The sequence below is a fragment of the Budorcas taxicolor genome, chromosome 2, assembly GCF_023091745.1.
Source record: "Budorcas taxicolor isolate Tak-1 chromosome 2, Takin1.1, whole genome shotgun sequence".
NCBI classification, from domain to species: Eukaryota; Metazoa; Chordata; class Mammalia; order Artiodactyla; family Bovidae; genus Budorcas; species Budorcas taxicolor.
Window position 1 is genome coordinate 135,914,451 of NC_068911.1, and position 19,530 is coordinate 135,933,980.

At 35.5% G+C, this 19,530-nt stretch overlaps 1 protein-coding gene across 1 annotated transcript in view; it reads left to right on the forward strand.

Moving 5' to 3' along the window:
- Nucleotides 1-19,530, forward strand: part of NBEAL1 (neurobeachin like 1) — a 128,294-nt gene that overhangs the window by 99,920 nt on the left and 8,844 nt on the right. Inside the window, exons 41-46 of the mRNA XM_052659759.1 lie at nt 1,975-2,084; nt 5,032-5,149; nt 7,786-7,883; nt 15,145-15,254; nt 15,697-15,869; nt 16,852-16,946. Coding sequence (XP_052515719.1) covers nt 1,975-2,084; nt 5,032-5,149; nt 7,786-7,883; nt 15,145-15,254; nt 15,697-15,869; nt 16,852-16,946 — 704 coding nt within the window. The remainder of the gene's footprint in view (nt 1-1,974; nt 2,085-5,031; nt 5,150-7,785; nt 7,884-15,144; nt 15,255-15,696; nt 15,870-16,851; nt 16,947-19,530) is intronic.

Genomic DNA, 19,530 nt, shown 5'->3' on the forward strand with positions numbered 1-19,530 from the left:
TTCCAGGGTCAAGGGCTGTAAACAACTTCCTTTTCCTCCCCTAGCATGAAATGTTAATGTTTGACCCATTGCTTGCTCAGTAGAATTATTTGCCATGCTGGTGAGAGCATATCAAGGGTCTCATGACCTTTGATCGTGCCCTCTAGGACCAGCTGTTGGATCCAAGGCATCTGATTCTCGGAGAAAGGCAGTTCCAATTGATCACCTTCAGAAAACTGAGTGAAACTGTTGACAAATCTGACCCTAGGCAGTCAGAGGACTGGATCTTCTAGGGCAGGGTATCCAGGATAGAAGGGATGAGCAGATTAAATTTGGACCCAGAATTCAAGGTCTGCTTAGCATGACAATTTCTGACATTCACCAAAGCCAGAGCTAGTTGCTCTCTGTTACTACTGTCCTGGTGGCCTCCATTTCTAATTATCCATTGCCAATTTATTCAAAATGAGCTGGGTGGGAGAAAACAAAGTATATTCATTAGAATGACAACAAATATTAATAAAAACCACTCAAAATTGTGTGAGGAAGAAAATGTTAGTATTTATTTTCCATAATAAAAATCCTGAGATATGGTAACTTAACAGTGTCCTCAGAGTCAAGTTCCTTCTGTATTTTTTTACTCTGCTGTTCTTAGTGTTTTAGATTTGTTCTTGGCCAGTTACTATCCTGACTAAAAAATTCTAGACATCATAGGCAGATGCAACATTGTCTTAGAAAGAACTGAAACTTTTAATTCTTTGTGTTGTTTCCTAAGAATGAAAAACCCTTTCTCATGATCTCCCTTCACTGTCCAGAGTTGGGTCATGTACCAACCCCTATGCCAGTCACCTGCAACAAGCATGAAATATAGGGCAGGATGCACACTTGAATAAAATAAAGTTTCTGCTATTAGACAAGGAAGGGTGGCTGTCCGGTGGCCACCAGTATCTGCCATAAAGCAGTTAAGTTAAGGCCACAGACCCTGCATCGTGATATTTTATGACATTTAAACTTCTCTCCCGCTTTAAGGACACACTGATATTTTTAGATAACTTCTTTAATGAAGGACTTTTGTGTTAACACTTTTCCCTTTCCATATGTATGAACAAGAAAATCTTATCTTTGGGACAGTTTTGTCAAAATACTGTCTTCTATCATAACTAGTATGAGCAAATGTTTATTATGTCAGTATCTATTTAAAATAGTGTTGTAGAAATACATTGTCCTTCCATAAGGTAAACTTGAGTGAGTTTAAGGTATAAGTTACACCCAAAAACTTTGTCACTGGATTTTGTAAAGTAACCATTAGAGGAACTGTGTTAATTCTTTTTAATGTGTGAAGAATGTTTACTGTTCCATTTTTGTTCAGGTTAAGATTTTGGTCATATTTATAATTTTTCTCACTTTTCTCAGCAAAAAAATAGACTATTAATTTGATTTACCTTCTAATAACTGTAGTTTATTTTTTTCTGAGAACTCATTTTAAACTATCTTATTTTCACTTACTTTTTTGATAAACTATCAAAATACATTCTAATAGATGAGTTATTTTTACCCGTTCAATAAATTTACTCAAGAAGGGAACTTAATAAGGGGGATAGACTGTGAGTTTGAGATTGACATGTGCATTCTGCTATATTTAAAATAGATAAACAGTAAGGACTTGCTGTGTAGCACAGAGAAGTGTACTCAGTGCTCTGTAATAACCTAAATCAGGAAAGCATTTGAAAAAGAATAGACACATGTCTATGCATGGCTGAGTGACTTTGCTCTATACCTGAAGCTGACACACCGTTGTTGACCAACTGTGCCCCAATATAAAATTAAAATTTTTTAATTGATTTTTTAAGTCAAATTTTATAAAAACTTGATTCTCATCTTTTACTCTTAATAAATGAAGAAAAAACTTAGTTTTGCTAAGGAATATATCCTTTTATTTGTTTTACTTGATTTATTTAAATCTAAAATTATTTGATACATTTATTTTTTATGTCTTAGAATTTAACTTGGGTCATCTACAAGTTTCCAAAGAACTAGTAAATGATGTCGTTCTCCCCAAATGGGCTAAGTCTGCTGAAGATTTCATCTATAAACATAGGAAAGCTCTGGTAAGATTTTTATATTTAGTTATTAAGCAGGTTAATAAGATAAAGATATATGTGTTTTCCAGAGGATAATGGAATAAAGTATAGCTATTATTTTTCTTCATTAATTTGTAATCTATATTATATGCTGTTTTAGAAAGTATAGTAATTTATTTTGAAGTTATAAATCTTCTGATATAGTGAGACTATAGTAGTACCGTCCCTCAGATATATAGCAAAAAAAAAAAAATTCACTTCTGTAAGGCATCTGCCTGTTGTATGTGTGTTTCAGTCACCAAGCTTGTGTAGTCTGATATATCATAGATCCCATATTTGTTTCAGATCTATCAAGGATAAGAAAATTGTTTTTTCCTCTGAAGGAATTCAGTAAGTTTTTAATAAGATAGCTAAATAAATACTAAATACTACTTAAATGTTTTGCTAGTTTTTAGCAAAATTTCCATTTTGGAGTTGAAGGACTAGTAAGAGTTCATTTAATATTGCTGTTATGTTATCTTGAAAACACTGTTTCCGCCTCCACACCCACAGAGCCCACCTAGCTTTCTATCTAAACTGAAATGTTTCAGATTCTAGACCTAAATGGCCATTTAGATCTGGGAACATTCCTTATTGTTAGTAGGTAGTTTGTCAAACTTCATAATTCTGGATTAGTTTATAATTTGTTGTTGTTGTTCAGTCGCTAAGTAAGGTCCGACTCTTTGTGACCCCATGGACTGCAGCATGCCAGCCCTCCCTGGTCTTCACTATCTCTTGGAGTTTGCTCAGATTCATGTCCATTGAGTCGGTCCATTTCATCCTCTATCACCGTCTTCTTTTGCCTTCAACCTTTCTCAGCATCAGGGTCTTTTCCAGTGAGTCAGCTGTTCTCTTCTAGATTATAATACTTGTTAGCAATAACCCCATGCATGAATAAAGAGTTGGGGAAAAAGGTAAAACAATTCTGAAAGATAATCTATAATTTTTTAACTAGGCAGAAACTGTTCAGATGCTTCCTGTGAACTATCTGGTTTAAGCTGTGAACTGTCACAGTACCACATATGCCTTCCTCTCTAATGGTTAAATAGTAACAGGATCAGTGCAGATTCCAGAGGAAAGAAAGTAAAACCCCATCTCTTAATGGTGGGAGTGAGAAAGAATTGCAACTATCTTTAATCTACCACACAGAGGCTGCCCTTTGGCCTTGAAGTGTTTACATTCCTTCCGCATGCAAAATGAGCATACTTCCTTTTAAGATCTTCCCACAGTCCCACCTCATTAAGGCAGGGTTCTGCAGACCTTTTGTAATATTTTTGTTAGCTCTAAGTTTAGTGTGTGTTGAAATTCTCCCATTCTAGTGCAAAAAAAAATAGGATATGGCTGTCTTCTACTAATCTACAAATCTGAATGCCAGTAAAGTTTGGCCCACAAGCAGTAGTTTTGCTGATCCCCACAGAAAGCCATGAGGCCTGAAGTCCAGAGTCTTATTAGTCATCGACATCAAATCCATGTGTGGATGAAACTACTCCAGTGCACCTCCTCTTGGATCTGAAGACTGTGAAGTAGATACAAGTTAATCCCCCACGTAACAACAGTAGTGTAATAAGGACAGGAGAACTATAACAGACACTGACATTTGAAAGGGAAAGAGAAACCAGAGGCACCTAACTTCTTACTGTGAACTTCTAACTGTTCACAGCAGTTCAGAATTATAGCCTGGACACGCTCTCAGTTCCTTTATAGCCCACTGCTATTCCATGATAATTGGTTTTCCATGGATCATTTTGTTTTACCCTCAGGCGTTTGGGTTTTTGCTCTGAGTCAGTCTTTTCCATAAAAACTAAAATTAAAAAAAAATGTTGTTTTTACAAGAGTATCTTTGCCAGCCTCTTTCCTAATCGTAGTTAAGTTGGAAGCCAGTGGTAAAGAACCCATCTGCCAATGCAGGAGACTCAAGAAACATGGGTTTGATCCCGGGGTTGGGAAAATCCCCTGGAGAAGGGTATAGCAACCCACTATAGTATTCTTGCCTGGAGAATCTCATGGACAGAGGAGCCTGGTAGGCTATGGTCAGACACGATTGAGCGACTTAACATGCGCATGCATAAGATTATCGTTGCCTGCCTCTTTCCTCATAGTAAGTTGGAAGCCAAAAATCTTATTTTTTGAAGTTTTTCTCTTTCTCAGTTTGAACTAATGCGATTTCTTTTAAAATGTTGTGGGTTTCTTATAAATCAACTCTATTGGGCAAAAAACAGTCCACAAACAAGATTGTCCATTTTCTCCTTTGAGCTCAGTTCAGTCGCTCAGTCATGTCTGACTCTTTGCGACCCCATGAATTGCAGCAGGGGAGGCTACAACAGGAAAATGTTCTTAACATTCTTAAGGGGCTCTATTTTCTAGTTGAATGGGTCTGTGACACACAACCTCAGACCTTTGACATCTCAGTAGATTGTCTTGTGGCCACGCTCTTGATCTCGATGGCTCAGTGGTAGGGAATCTGCCAGAGACACAGGAGACTCGGGGGTTGATCCCTGGGTCTGGAAGATCCCCTGAAGGAGGAAATGACAGCCCACTTCAGTATTCTTGCTTGGGAAATCCCATGGACAGAAGGAATTGAATTTCTAGACAACTATTTCAGTAGAAGTTTCACAACAAAAACATATTCTACAGTTATCATTAATTTTTTTGTTGTTCACATTTGGGCTATTAGAATATATGTTATTTTCTTCACCCAATAGTTAGATATATATGTAATAAATATTAGTAAATATGGCATCTATATTTTCCTAGATATAGTCAATGTTTGTAATAGATGTTAGATACATACTTAATGTCAATTTGAGATAATTTTATTACAGCATTAATATTTGTATGTGGAAATGTTTCAAATGCTCTTACTTTTTCAAAAGACCCATGTTTACAGTGTAGTCAAAGGTAACTATATTAATGATTAAATTTGTTCTCTTTCTAGGAGTCTGAATATGTTTCTGCTCATCTTCATGAATGGATAGATCTGATTTTTGGCTATAAGCAGAGGGGGCCGGCTGCAGTGGAGGCACTCAATGTTTTCTATTACTGTAGTTATGAAGGTATAAGCCTATATACTTTTTCTCTTATATCATGTTGATAGAAAATATTATTAGAAATTCCCTGACTGTCCAGTGGTTAGAAATCTGTTCTTCCGCTGCAAGGGGTATGAATTTGATCCCTGGTAGGGAAATAAGATCCTGCATGCCACAGGACTCCGTCAAAAAAACGGAAAATATTTAATATGTATTTATACATGGTATATTAGACATAACTGTTTAACACGAGAAAGACTACATTTTAAAAATAGTTTTAGGGACTTCCCTGGTGGCCCAGTGGTTGAGAATCCATCTTACAATGCAGAGGACGTAGATTCCATCACTCGTTGGGGAACTAGGATCCTACATGCTGTGGAACAACTGAACCCATGTGCTGCAACTAGAGAAAGCAGTGAAGACCCTGCACAGCCAAAAAATTAAAAATAAATAATTAATTAAAAGAACACCAACCATCTACTTGTGGGGGGTTATCAAGATGGTGGAGTAGTAAGTAGGATGTGAAGCTCACTTCCTCCCACCAAAAAAACCCACAAAAATTAAAAAAAAAAATAGCTTTCGTGACCTTTTGTATTTGAAAGAGTTCATTTTTTAAACAATAGTTTCATTTATCCCATCTCTAAATTTAAACATCCATTTGATCATGATTTGACTCAAAATATGGAGAATGAAATCTACTTGGCCTCAGTAGAAAGAAAATATAATGAGTTGTCAGCACCAAATCTACTGTATATTATCTCTTACCATAGATTCATAGTAAACTTCATCTTAGTTTTAACATAGAAGATTGAACTTCTCTTTAAACTTGAATGGAAAATATCTCCATAAAATATTTTAATGGAATTCTATCTTACATAAGGAATTTGAGGTGCTTTAAAGCTAGGAAGAGATGACAAATAACCACAATATTTTTCTTGAAGGGACATGTAGAATTTATGAACTATCATGGAATTATTATGTACCAAATGTGTACTAGAACTTCTGAACAGGTTTTCTTTAGGATGAATGAAAATGAATGTAAAGGTTGAGATAACAGGGCCTCATATGTCTTTTAAGTGTGAGCAACCCCAACCCTTTTGGATAGTAATATCCTCGAGAAGCCTTGGTGAATCTGCTGCACCTTGATGCTATAAATAGTTGGGTTGAGTACTGGTGGAAATAAGAGGTAAATATTTGCCATTGTTGCTGTGTTCCTTGTTTAGTTGCTAAGTTGTATCTGACTCTTGGTACCCCATGGACTGTAGCCTTCCAGGCTCCTCTGTCCATGGGATTCTCCAGGCAAGAAAAATGGAGTGGGTTGCCATTTCCTTCTCCAGAGTGCTGCTTTAAAAAAATTAAAGAAAAAGGTACATATATGCAAATCAAATTATAAGGATCAAATATTGGTGGTATTAAATATTTTGATCTCTGGCCATATGTGTCCCGTTCGGGCAAGTCTGAATATACAGTTTTAAATTGTTAACACACTTTATAGAAGACTTTTTAGAATTATGAATGAAATATTTTCCAGTGATAATAAGATGACATTATTTGAGCAAACTCTGGAGATAATGAAGAATAGAGGAGCCCAGCATACTGCAGTCCATGGGGTTGCAAAATCAGAGGTGACTTAGCGACTAAACAGCATTCTGATGTCTAGCTCAGGATCAAGTGCATTTTCTGAAGTCTTTGAAAGGCTTAAGAAGAATTTCTTCTGTATAATACTTTTGTTTATTTTATTTTTGATTGTGCTGGGTCTTTGTTGCTTCACGTAGTCTTTTTCTAGTTGTTAGGAGAGAGGCTACTCCTCGTTGTGGTGCATGGGCTTCTTCGCAGTGGCTTCTCTTGTGGAGCACAGGCTCTGGGCGTATGGGCTTCAGTCTTGTGGCACACGGGCTAAGTTGCTCCTCTTCATGTGGAATCTTCACAGATCAGGAATAGAATTCATGTCACCTGCAGTGGCTGTGGATTCTTGTCCGCTGTACTACCAGGGAAGTCCAGGAGTTCTTTTCTAATCCGTCCATAGAGCTAATACTTCTAAAGATCATGAATAGTATGAAGTTTTGTGAATCGAACAGAGCCCACTTGACTTTTGGTAAATAGACAAGCTTGTTCTACCTTACCTTACTTGGTTCATCTGGTAACAGTTTTGTAGGGAGGTAGCATAACATGGTGGTTAGGAGCATAGATTTTGAAATCAGACTTTACTTACTTTGGTCAAATACTAGCCATGTAACAATCCCTATTAAGTATGACTTGGTATAATCAGTTTGCCAGAACATCACTTTTCCCAACTTTTATTAGATAGACAGTATAGCAGCGTTTTTGTGTGGTTTTTACACTTGTTTCAGCTTAACTATCATGAAGAAAGCAATCAGGTGTACAATGAGTATAGTGTGTATTTTTCCAAGAGAAACTTTTATAGACTTTTATAGAAACTTTTATAGTTAACTTTTGGTTAAAGCCTTTTTCATTGTAAATAGTGGGTGGGATTTATTTTTATGCATATTTAATATTTGAAGCAGTACTGGTTTTTTAAAAATTTACTTATTTCCATTCAGAATATTTTGTTGAAAATATACTAATCAGTCTCTGATATTTTAAACAGTTGCGTGGCTTACTGATATGTTTTCACTGTTTTGGCTTCTTTTTCTTGGTTTTAGGAGCTGTGGATCTGGATGCCTTAACAGACGAGAAGGAAAGAAAAGCCTTAGAAGGGATGATTAACAATTTTGGGCAAACGCCTTGTCAACTGTTAAAGGTAAAGCGTGAAAGTTACTAATTACATAAGTGTAGAAGTTAATTGCTAAGGAATAGTACTATCGTTATTTTCAATAATTTTAATGATTTAAAACTTTATTTCAGAATTATCTAGAATTTGGAAAAAAATTATACTGTGACTAAAAAAAAGTAAATTTAAATGATTCTTCCTAATTTGAATAACAAAATATTACAGTTGAAATCCACATATTCAGTCAATTTCTCTTGAGTCACAGAGGATTTATATTTACTCAAAAAGCCAATCACCTTTTGGAGAAGGAAATGGCAACCCACTGCAGTAACCTTGCCTGGGAAATCCCATGGACAGAGGAGCCTGGCGGGCAAAGAGTCAGACACAACTGAGGGAGGGGCAGGAGCTCGCCAGAGGCCCCAGAGCTTTGGATGGCAGAGCCAGCACTGTGGCTGAGGACACCCGGCTCCCCAGGCCTCTCTCACCAGATAGGAGAGTGGAAAACTAGAGTCTAAAATACGCCTGAGGGGTTTTCTGGCGGCTCAGTGGTAAAGAATCACCCCCCTGCCAAAGCGGGGGACACGAGTTCCACCCCTGGTCTGGGAAGACCGCAAGTGGCAGAGCAGCTGAGCCCATGCGTCACAGCCACTGAGCCGGGGCTCTCGAGCCAGGGAGCCGCAGTACTGAGGTCTGTGCGCGCCAGAGCCCATGCTCCACAACAAGAGGAGCCTCCGCGGTGAGAAGCCCACGCCCCCCACCGGAGAGCAGCCCCTGCTGGCCACAGCTAGAGGAAAGCCCACGCAGCAGGAAGACCCTGCACAACCATAAATAAAATCATTAAACAAACAAACAAAAAAGCCAGTCACCTTTATTTAGTTATCTCCTGAGAGGAAAAGGTGAGGTTGAAGGTCCCTGTCAGGTGAGCTATTATTCCCTCCTTTGTTTAAATGGAGAAGGAGGACGTCCCTGGTGATCCAGCGGTTAAGAATCTACACTGCCAGTGCAGGGGCCACCGGTTCAGTCCCCGTTTGTCCACCCAGGGAAAAAAGGAGAGAGAGAGAAGGAAAAAAAATTATCATAGAAGTTAGTCTAATATTAGTTTGCAAAGACGTTTTTCTCTTTGTTAGTGTGAATTTAGGAATGAAGAATACATAATAGCATTTATTAAGTTGATACTGTCCTATGCTAGCACTATGCTAAGTGATTACCTAACCCTCACAGTAAATATTCAAAAATTACCCTTATTTTTTTAGATGATAAAGCTCTATTTCATAGAAATTAATACCTAGCCTTAGAAAAGTCAAGTACTTTTTGCACCTTTACACAGCTAGAATGTGACTGGGGCAGAATTTGGATGCCTGATCATTTAACTCTGAAGCCTTTCTGCCATCCCATGTTTCCTCTGCATTAATATCTGTAAGCCCCCTTGTTGAACTTGTAGATCATTTTTCCAGTTCTTGTGGGTTGCTGTTTACATCCTAATTATGACATTTTCTGACTTAGTTGTTTATATACCCATCTGCCTCACTATATTATAGCTATCTATGTTAAAGGCAATAACCTCCTTTTAATCATTTTTGTATCTTTCTTGCATATAATTTGTGTGCAGTAAATATTTGTTGAATTGACATCTCCATAGCTGTAATCACAAAGGTTTATCTAAATTCTGGCATATAGATGTACTTCATTAATTCATTGATCAGACTGAGCTTTATAATTGTTACTGTTTATTAGCAACAGTTTATTTGAAGTCTCCAATATTGATCTTTACAGAATATCTGTATTTGAAATCAGTGCTTTAAACCTTATCTGGTGACAGAGGTAAAAGTAACAGAATAACAGAACACTTCATTGGACTTTGAAATAGATTCTATAGTAATTTTGCAGCAGCTTAACTTTTTTTTTTTAACAAGGGTAATGTGAATTAGTTTTTATGATAAAAAATGTCATTAAATATCAGCTTTTGATTTCAAATAAAGTGAATACTCACATGGTTAATTGAGAGCTAAATATTGAATTAGAGCTGTCAAATCTATTTCCCATGATTTAATATTTTGGAGAACACTCTTGAGAGTCCCCTGGATTGCAAAGAGATCAGACCAGTCAGTCCTATAGGAAATCAGCCCTGACTATTCAGGAAGGACTGATGATGAAGCTGAAGCTCCAGTACTTAGGTCACCTGATGCAAAGAGTTGACTTATTGGAAAAGACCCTGATGTTGGGAAAGACTGAAGACAAAAGGAGACGGAAATGGCAGAGGATGATATGGTTAGATAGTATCACTGACTCAATGGACATGAATTTGAGCACATTCCAGGAAAAGTGCTGCAGTCCATGGAGTTGCATAGAGTCAGACACAACTTAGTGATTGAACAGCAGCGATATTTTACAATAGAGACAGAAGAATCCTCTTTAGATAGAGTTCTATTCTGCATTTTAACTGTGGCATTGGAATATTAATCTGACTTGTAATTCTCTTATTTAAAAAGGTGATACTGTCTTTTGTCTGTGACATAAAATCTAAGAAATAATAATAATTTATTTGAAAAGCAATGCAGCAATATCTGTAATTCAATTCCAAAAATATGGACATTCAGATCTTATTTCAAGAATTATGAAGATTCACCCATTTTATAAACTTTGATTTTTGAATAACCCATTTAAGTTTACCAGTATATATACATCAGCGTGTACCATATTTGTGATACTCTTCTACATGTTCAAAATCCAAAACTGAATAAGATTTACTTTCTTACTTTAAGATACCTATTGTCTAGTTGGAAAAGACCATAACCAACTATATATAAACCAACATAAAAAGAAATAAGTACTGAATAAAATGCTAAATAATGTAATGTGCAGAAGAAAATAATGAAAGAGAATAATTAATTACTTCTGACTTAGAAATTCAAGGGAGATATCAGTAAGAAAGACTGTAGGAGTAGGGTTTCTCTAGGAATGAAGAGAGCCGAACTCTGCTGAGGGAATTGTCTGAGCAGTTCAAGTTGTCAATAGTGCATAGAATGTAATCCATTGACGCTAGAGTCCAGTATGTATGAGGGAATATAGTGAGAGGTGCTTTAATGTAATTATGAATTATTTTTTCTTAATTTTTTTTAAGGAACCACACCCTTCTAGATTATCAGCAGAGGAAGCAGTGCAGAAGCAAGCCAAAACAGACACTTCAACCTTTAACCTATTTCAACACCTCCCTGAACTCAAGTCATTTTTTATAGAGGTAATCTCCAACTTGATAATGAATGAATGAATGAATGAATTTTCTCTCTCAATTCTGTTCACTTCCACATTCCTTTTATACCTTAATGGAGAGTATAGGTGTTAATACTTAGTCCAAAATAGTGAATAATTCTTCACTTTGATGTTCTTAGAATTTTTAAAACAACCTTGTTGAACAGTTTTGTTTGCTGCTGAACTTTTTCTCCTAGCTTTCTGTCTTCTAATTTCATGTTTTTCTGAAGGAAACATAAGAAAGAAGGATAATTTGATTTAAATGGCTTCTTAGGTCAGTTGAGATGATACATAGAGGAAATCTAAAATAACTTTTAGTTATAGTGTCTATTCATATATAAAACATGGCCCATGAGTCAACTTGTTAACTGCTAATATCAGAAGGAATAGTCAGTGAAGCAAGATAAGTAATTAATGCAGTTCTTGAAAGAGTATGTTCAAATTCAAATGTTTAAATATTACAGTTGATCCTTGAACAGCACATGGTTGAACAGTGTGGTTATACTTATACATGGGTTTTTTTCAATAGTGAATACTAGAGGTACTACATAATCTCTGATTGGTTGAATTTGTGGGGCAGAACTGCAGATAAGGAGGAACTGCAGGTACAGAGGACTGACTATAAATTATATAATGCATGGAGAGTTGGTATCCCTAACCCTTGAGTTGCTGAAAGGGCAGCTGTTCTTTGAATAGTTCAGAATGTGAATGTGAAATGTGTTCATACCTATAAATGTGGTTAGAACAGATAATATTAACTCTTTTGAAAGAAGAAAAATGATAAAAAGGTATCAAGAATAGATTGAAGATGTACATAGAATGTGTAGTAACTTTTATGCAGCATAACAGAGGTTGGTAAATGTTTTCTTAAAGGGCCAGATAGTAAATATTTTGGGCTTTGTACCTATATATAATTTGAAGGTGCTTAATTTCTTCCAGTAGTGAAATGGGACATGTTTTTGTGTCCCAGGGAAGCTCATAAGTGACTCAGCACCCAACAAATTTACTGGGGGCTGGTTACTGAAGTACCCTCTGCTTAGCACATTCCAAATTCTAGACTCTCCAAAGAAAAGCAGGTATTTAGACGATTGTCTGCACAAACAGTCTAGACATAGTGAGCCACGTGCATCATTGAAGACAAGTTTTTTATCCATGTAAGGAAGTCTTTGCCTGCCAAGTTCCCTGATGCCAGCCAATGGCCAGCCTTGCAAACAGCCTTCCTAAGGAGAGCAGTTTCAATTCTGCTATGTTATCTTTTTACTATACAGAGAAACCCATAAATTCCTGTTTGACCCCTAAACTGAGGGACATGTAAGACTGTATTTACTATGTAACTCTGATAAGTATTTTCACTGCGTGTAATAACTAATGGCATTTTCTGGGTTCTGTCTGCAGTGCAGTGGCATTTGCCCCTCTCTGCACCCAAGTTACAGGGTAGCTTTCCTAGGGCCAGTATCTGGATTAGGCTAAAGAATGCAATTGATATCCTTGGGTACCAGTAATTGTTAATCCCTTTTCATCATCATAAAAGAAGGTGTTTCCCACTCACTCATATGAAAAGAGACCTCTCTTAGGTCTCTTCATAGGTATTAAAATAGTGAAGAAAATTGATGTAGCAGTGAAAGCAAGAGCTTATTAAATAGATTTCTTCAGATATCATTTCCATTTATGCTCATGTAAATGTCAGTCATCTTCTCTTAATTCACAGTATGAAGAGAAAAGATATATTCTAACTTCGTATGGCTATAATTATTTAGTTCATATAAAACTCTTAGAAAAGCACCTGGCATGTAGTTTGTACCTAGTAATATTAGGTTATAATTTACCTCATAAATGTTAGATGTAATTTCTGAACTATTGTCACATCAAGAACTTACTTCAAATCCTTGTTCTCGTTAACATTGTAATAAAATAATGGTAATATAATAATGATAATAATGTAATAAAATAATAAAATGATGTTTTCCAAGGAGTGTCTCATTTTCTGGTTCTTTTGTTGTGGCTTTCAGGAAAGGGCCTCAGGTAATGGAACAGATCTATTTTCTGAAAGTTAAACCCAAAAGGAAAAGTCTATAATATATAACTAGTTTTTCCATTTCGCTTATTTGAGTAATGTTTTCTTATAAAGTCTATATTTTCTACTTTATATTCATGTCAGTATGCATGGGAAAAGGAAATATTTTAAATCATTGGTTGTTTTAGATGGTTGACACTCCTTGGAATCTACATCCTTGTTTAACAGCAGGGTAGTGGAATACAAGAAAGTGATGGGTTTCAGAACTTTCAAGTATGCCATTCAAACGCAATATAAAATTTCTTTCTTGTATTTTAAATTAACTGGTAATATGTTTTGGATAGAGTAAAATGCTATATTACAGGATTTATCTTTATTTAAAGAAATAGAAGTTTTCAATAATTTTTATCTAATAAAGATAAGAGCAACCAGCCACTAAAACCTCTGTCCTTTATTTTATAGGGAATTAGTGACGGAGTTCCACTTGTAAAGGCAATTGTTCCCAAAAATCAGTCTCGTTCTTTTATGTCACAAGGAAGTCCTGAGTTACTGGTAAGTTGGTGTATACCTTTTTCACACGGCCATGTCTATATCCATTACAACTTACTGAAAAAATTGAGAAAATAAATTTTTTTTAAGTCTTTTAAAAAATTAATAGATAAGGGAATTCCCTAGCCATCCAGTGGTTAGTGCTTTATGCTTCCACTGCATGGGGGATGGGTTCCATCTCTGGTTGCCTGGTTGGAGAACCAATATCCCACATGCTGCTGAACGTGACCAATAAAAGGAGAAAAAGATAAAATTTTTATAGAATTAATTTGACCAAGTATAAAAATGTATCTTTTATGTACATAGCTTTTAAGTAGTTCTGTAATTCTAAAGTTTGTTTGGAATAATAAATATGTGAAAATACCAGGAAATTTTGTATAAGAGTCTGTGCGACTTCACTTTCACTTTTCACTTTCATGCATTGGAGAAGGAAATGGCAACCCACTCCAGCGTTCTTGCCTGGAGAATCCCAGGGACCGGGGAGCCTGGTGGGCTGCCGTTTATGGGGTCGCACAGAGTCGGACACGACTGAAGTGACTTAGCAGCAGCAACATCTTATTAGATATTAAAATTTATCATAAAGCAGTGAAAATGAGGTATAATACAGAATTGATAAAGGTCCGACTGCCTGCAGGACATATTAGTGATTATGTGAATTTTGTCATTTACTCCTCATAACAATTCCTGTGAGATAGGCACGATTATTATTATTTCCCTTTTACAGATGAGGGTTAAATCTCAGAAGTCACTTGCTCAGAGTCACAAAGATAGCAAGTAAGGGATCTGGGACCCTAGCAAGTTGACCAAACATAGGTCTGTCTTATTTTATCACTTAGAGATGATAAGAATTTGAGCATAGCACAGTGAACAGTAGAGATTTCAGAGTTAGACCTATTTTTCTAGTTATGCATATTGTGTGTTTGCTTAGATAAAACATCTTCAAAGATTAACAAAAATAATAAGTACTTTTTTTTAAGTGGCAGAATTCTTAAGTTATCTGAATTTTTTTTTGGAAGTCTGTCACTTTCATCAGTGGGGAGTAAAACTTTCCATTTTTTAATGTAAATATTTACTATTACTGTCCCTCCTAAAAAGGACACCTCTTTAACAATTCTTCACAAATTCTACTTATGATTTATGTTCTAAATGATAAGTTTCTTATTTTTGTGGTAAGACTTGATCCTTAATTTCTTCTGACTGCCAACTAATAGATGCTAGTATTTGAGACATTTTGAGGAAAATAATCTTACTAAAGGAGGATACATTGGGACAACTTATTTTGTAGTACGATAACAATGAGCTTTTTAACCATTTGAATTATTTTAAGACTTTTTAAATGAGTCTCATGTTTTAAATATATAATCCTGCACTGTTCCCTAAATGACAAAAGCTAATAACATTATGTGGGCATTTGGTTGTTTTGAGTTGCTTTCTTTAATCTTTTCATTGAAGGTTTGTCCTCATGTGTTTCTTTTCCAGATAACAGTAAGCATGAATTACATTATTGGAACCCATGGCTGGCTGCCGTATGACAGAAACATTTCTAATTACTTTACATTCATCAGGGATCAAACTGTGACAAATCCTAAGTAAGTAAATGGACATTTAAAACAAAACAGCTACCTTTAGTATCTTATTGCCAGGAAAGGCAAATAGATTAAAATTTCCAACTCCCAAGTTTCCTGTTCCTGACATCCCTTTATCTTGTCTTTATCCTTTGAGGCTATTTACAGAATTGAGTCTCACTAAATTGGTTGTGAAAGTCAAGATTTAAATCTTTTTCACACCTTCACCAATCCTACTTGCTTTACACTTAATCCTTGAGACTATATTGTTATATATATTTTTGTTTAATTAATAATATCAATAAGATTAATGTATTTTTTGAGTGTATCATTTATTAATAGCTATTTCAAATTGAACATTTGAACAGACTTATTTTTTATTTCTTTTGGGAGAGATTAAAAAAATCATTGCTGTCAGTCCAAATGATCTTTTACAGAAGAATCTAATATTTAATTGTGTTTACAGAACTCAGCGTAGTATGAATGGCCCTTTTGCTCCAGGGCTGGAGATCACTTCTAAGCTATTTATAGTATCACATGATGCGAAGTTGCTTTTTAGTGCTGGACACTGGGATAATAGCATTCAAGTGATGTCACTTACAAAAGGCAAACTTATTTCACACAATATCAGACATATGGGTAAGCATTAACTCCCCCCACCCAAATTTTTGTTTTTAATTTCTAACCATAATAGTAGTACATGCCTCTTATATTATAAAAGGCATGAATTTTACCTTTGAAATTGAGAGAACTTTTTGATAGAGTGTTATGAATATTCTTTCTTTAAAAGTGTCTAATGTATTTTGGGTATACTAAGCATCATATAAATTAAATACAGCTTCACAGTATTGGAAAGATGCTAAGGTAAGTCTTTGGAAAAATTGGTTGATAGAATCAGAATTTTATGACAAAATGGTAAAAGAAAGTCTCTAATAGTTGAACTAGAAGTCACCTGTTCTGTTACTTTGTTAGTGGTAAAGCATGAGTGAAGTAAAATTGTTGAATATAGTTTAATCTGGTGCTTCCTAATATCTCAATCTTTTCAATGTAAGGATAAATCATTGAGTAGATTTTTTTTCCCCAATAAAGCTGTTAAGAAAGGGAAATAGAGTCTGCTACTAATTCTGGACCAGTGACTTCCAAGATGTCACTTAGCTCAGGTTTTTTCAGTTTAGGAAAAATATATTTTATATTGTGAACTTATGGTGTAATATGTACTATTTTGGTTAGGGACACATATTCAGTAGGATTGTAGTTTCAGTAGTAGTAGAAGGTAAATGGAGATGAGAGAGTGAGTGACAGAGAAGAGTATCAAAATAAGTGGGGATTCATTTAAAGCTACTTAAACTCGTGCCAAGATTCTGTCAGGCATATCTTGCCTTATGTCTGGTCGTCACCCTCGAAGAAGGGTGGCCTCAAAGAAGGCTCTCCTACAGGATTTGAGTGACATCCTTTCCTGTGTCACTCTTTCCCAGTGCTTTTCCAATGACATTCCTACATTTCTTCCTGCTAGAACAACTGATTTAGTGATAGTTTGAACATAACCTAAAATTGCCCCTGTATTTCTGTTTCAGTCAAACTATGCCATTTCATTTTTTTTTTCATTCTTTTTTTCTTACAGATATTGTGACTTGTTTAGCTACAGATTACTGTGGAATACATTTGATTTCTGGTTCCAGAGATACTACATGTATGATATGGCAGATTACCCAACAGGTAGTCACACATTTAAATACTCTAGGTTTAGATCAGAAATTCTCCCTGGGGATATTACTGAGATGTCTTAATAGACAGTGAATTTTTCTCTGATGTTGAATGATTATTTGAGCTCCTTTGCCCTCTTTTACCGCTCATTCTGTTCTGTCTTAATCACCACTTTTCTCCTAGGTTTATTGTCCCGATTCATGACCTTATCTTGTATTGCTTTCCAAAGATAGCTCCTTGTTAACTTCTTCTAGAAAAATGGTTATTTTTCTTGTCTTTGTTTATATAATACTCTTATTTTCCTTTCAAGTGCAAAAACTAGAAATTAGAAATTTAGAATTTTCATCAACCTTGTTGTGTACTCTCATGATAATGTTGATGCAAGGAAGTGTCTTTCTCTTTATGACTTCTGGATTTTCTACCTTGCTTAGAAAAATAAACAGGCTTTCTCTCACTCCAAATTTATCAAAAAATCTAAAATATTTCTTGTAATACTTTTCTTATTTTTCTACATTTCAATCTTTAATCCATTTCTAAATTTTATAATATAGAATATTTAATATTAGATGTATTAGTTATATAGATTATTTATATATTATATAACCAAATAGAATATAAAAATACATGCTTTTTATTTATTTATGAGTAGAAGGTCATTTATGCCAACACAAATGATTACCCACTGAATTGGCTCTTTTTCTAGATTTCCCTTTCTTCTATATCTATTCTGTATCAACATCAAAATGACTTTTAGTAGTGTAAATATTTGGTAAGCCAAATCCCCTCTCACTGTGTTTCCTTTATTAAAGATTCTCAGCTATTCTTTTATGAGTTTTTATTCTTCCATATGAAATTTCAAAATATTTTAACTGTCCTCAAAACATTTCATTTTAGTCTTAATGAAATTATATTTAATTTCTATATTAATTTAGTGTGGATTGCCATTTTATAATTATTCATATTGCAGATGAGGAAATGTCTTTCTGAATTTGTTTCAGGTCTTTTTTCAATGTCCTTTGGTAAAATTTTTAAATAATTTTTTCCCCATTTTGATCCTGTACTTTGTTATGTTTACTTTTAACTATCATTTTTTTATGACTGCTTCAGTGGAATTTTAAAAATCATTTTTATTTCTAACTGACTATTGCTAAAGAAGTCATTGATTTCTGTACAGTTATCTTGTACCTAATCAGTTTACCAAATCCTTTTATCTAACTCATAATTGTTAGTATTTCTTGAATTTTCTGAAAACGGGGTAAATACACATTCATGTGATCTGAAAATAATAGTGATTTTCTTTACTTTTTCCAATATACTAATTACTTCATGTTCTTACCCTATTACATTGTTAGTGAATACAGTAAAGCACCAAAATTCTAGTGAGCATCCTGTCTTCATGTCTGATTTTGATGAACTTGCCTTCACTGTTGTACCATTTAGTATACTGTTTGCTGTTAGGTTTCACTAGTTGTGGGTTTTGTGGGGTTTTTTTTTTTTTTAATACTTTAGTAGTTTCCTTCTTTCTTTCTCTTTTTTCCCCCCTTTGGTAACTGTTTAGTTTTAACAAAATTTCAATTTACCGAAAAGATACAGAGGTAGTACATTGTTGCCATTTGCCTTAACATTCTCTCTCTGTCTTTTTCCCCTATCTTATTTTTTTCCTGAACATTTTAAAAGCTGGAGACTTTATGTTCCTTTACACCTAAAAAAAGACTTTCTTACATATAACTACAGTGCAGTTATCAAAACTGAAACACTGAACATTTTTACAATACCTTTATCTGATCCACAGCCCATGTTCTAATTTCGTTAGTAGTCCTCAGTTCAGTTCAGTTCAGTCGCTCAGTCGTGTCCAACTCTTTGCGACCCCATGAATCGCAGCACGCCAGGCCTCCCTGTCCATCACCATCTCCCGGAGTTCACTCAGACTTACGTCCATCGAGTCCGTGATGCCATCCAGCCATCTCATCCTCGGTCGTCCCCTTCTCCTCCTGCCCCCAATCCCTCCCAGCATCAGAGTCTTTTCCAATGAGTCAACTCTTCGCATGAGGTGGCCAAAGTACTGGAGTTTCAGCTTCAGCATCATTCCTTCCAAAGAAATCCCAGGGCTGATCGCCTTCAGAATGGACTGGATGGATCTCCTTGCAGTCCAAGGGACTCTCAAGAGTCTTCTTCAACACCACAGTTCAAAAGCACCAATTCTTCGGCGCTCAGCCTTCTTCACAGTCCAACTCTCACATCTATACATGACCACTGGAAAAACTCTTGACTAGACAGACCTTTGTTGGCAAAGTAATGTCTCTGCTTTTTAATATGCTGTCTAGGTTGGTCATAACTTTTCTTCTAAGGAATAAGCGTCTTTTAATTTCATGGCTGCAGTCACCATCTGCAGTGATTTTGGAGCCTAAAAAAATAAAGTCTGACATTGTTTCCACTGTTTCCCCATCTATTTCCCATGAAGTGATGGGACTAGATGCCATGATCTTCGTTTTCTGAATGTTGAGCTTTAAGCCAACTTTTTCACTCTCCTCTTTCACTTTCATCAAGAGGCTTTTTAGCTCCTCTTCACTTTCATGCTCTTTTCAGCTATTTTTCC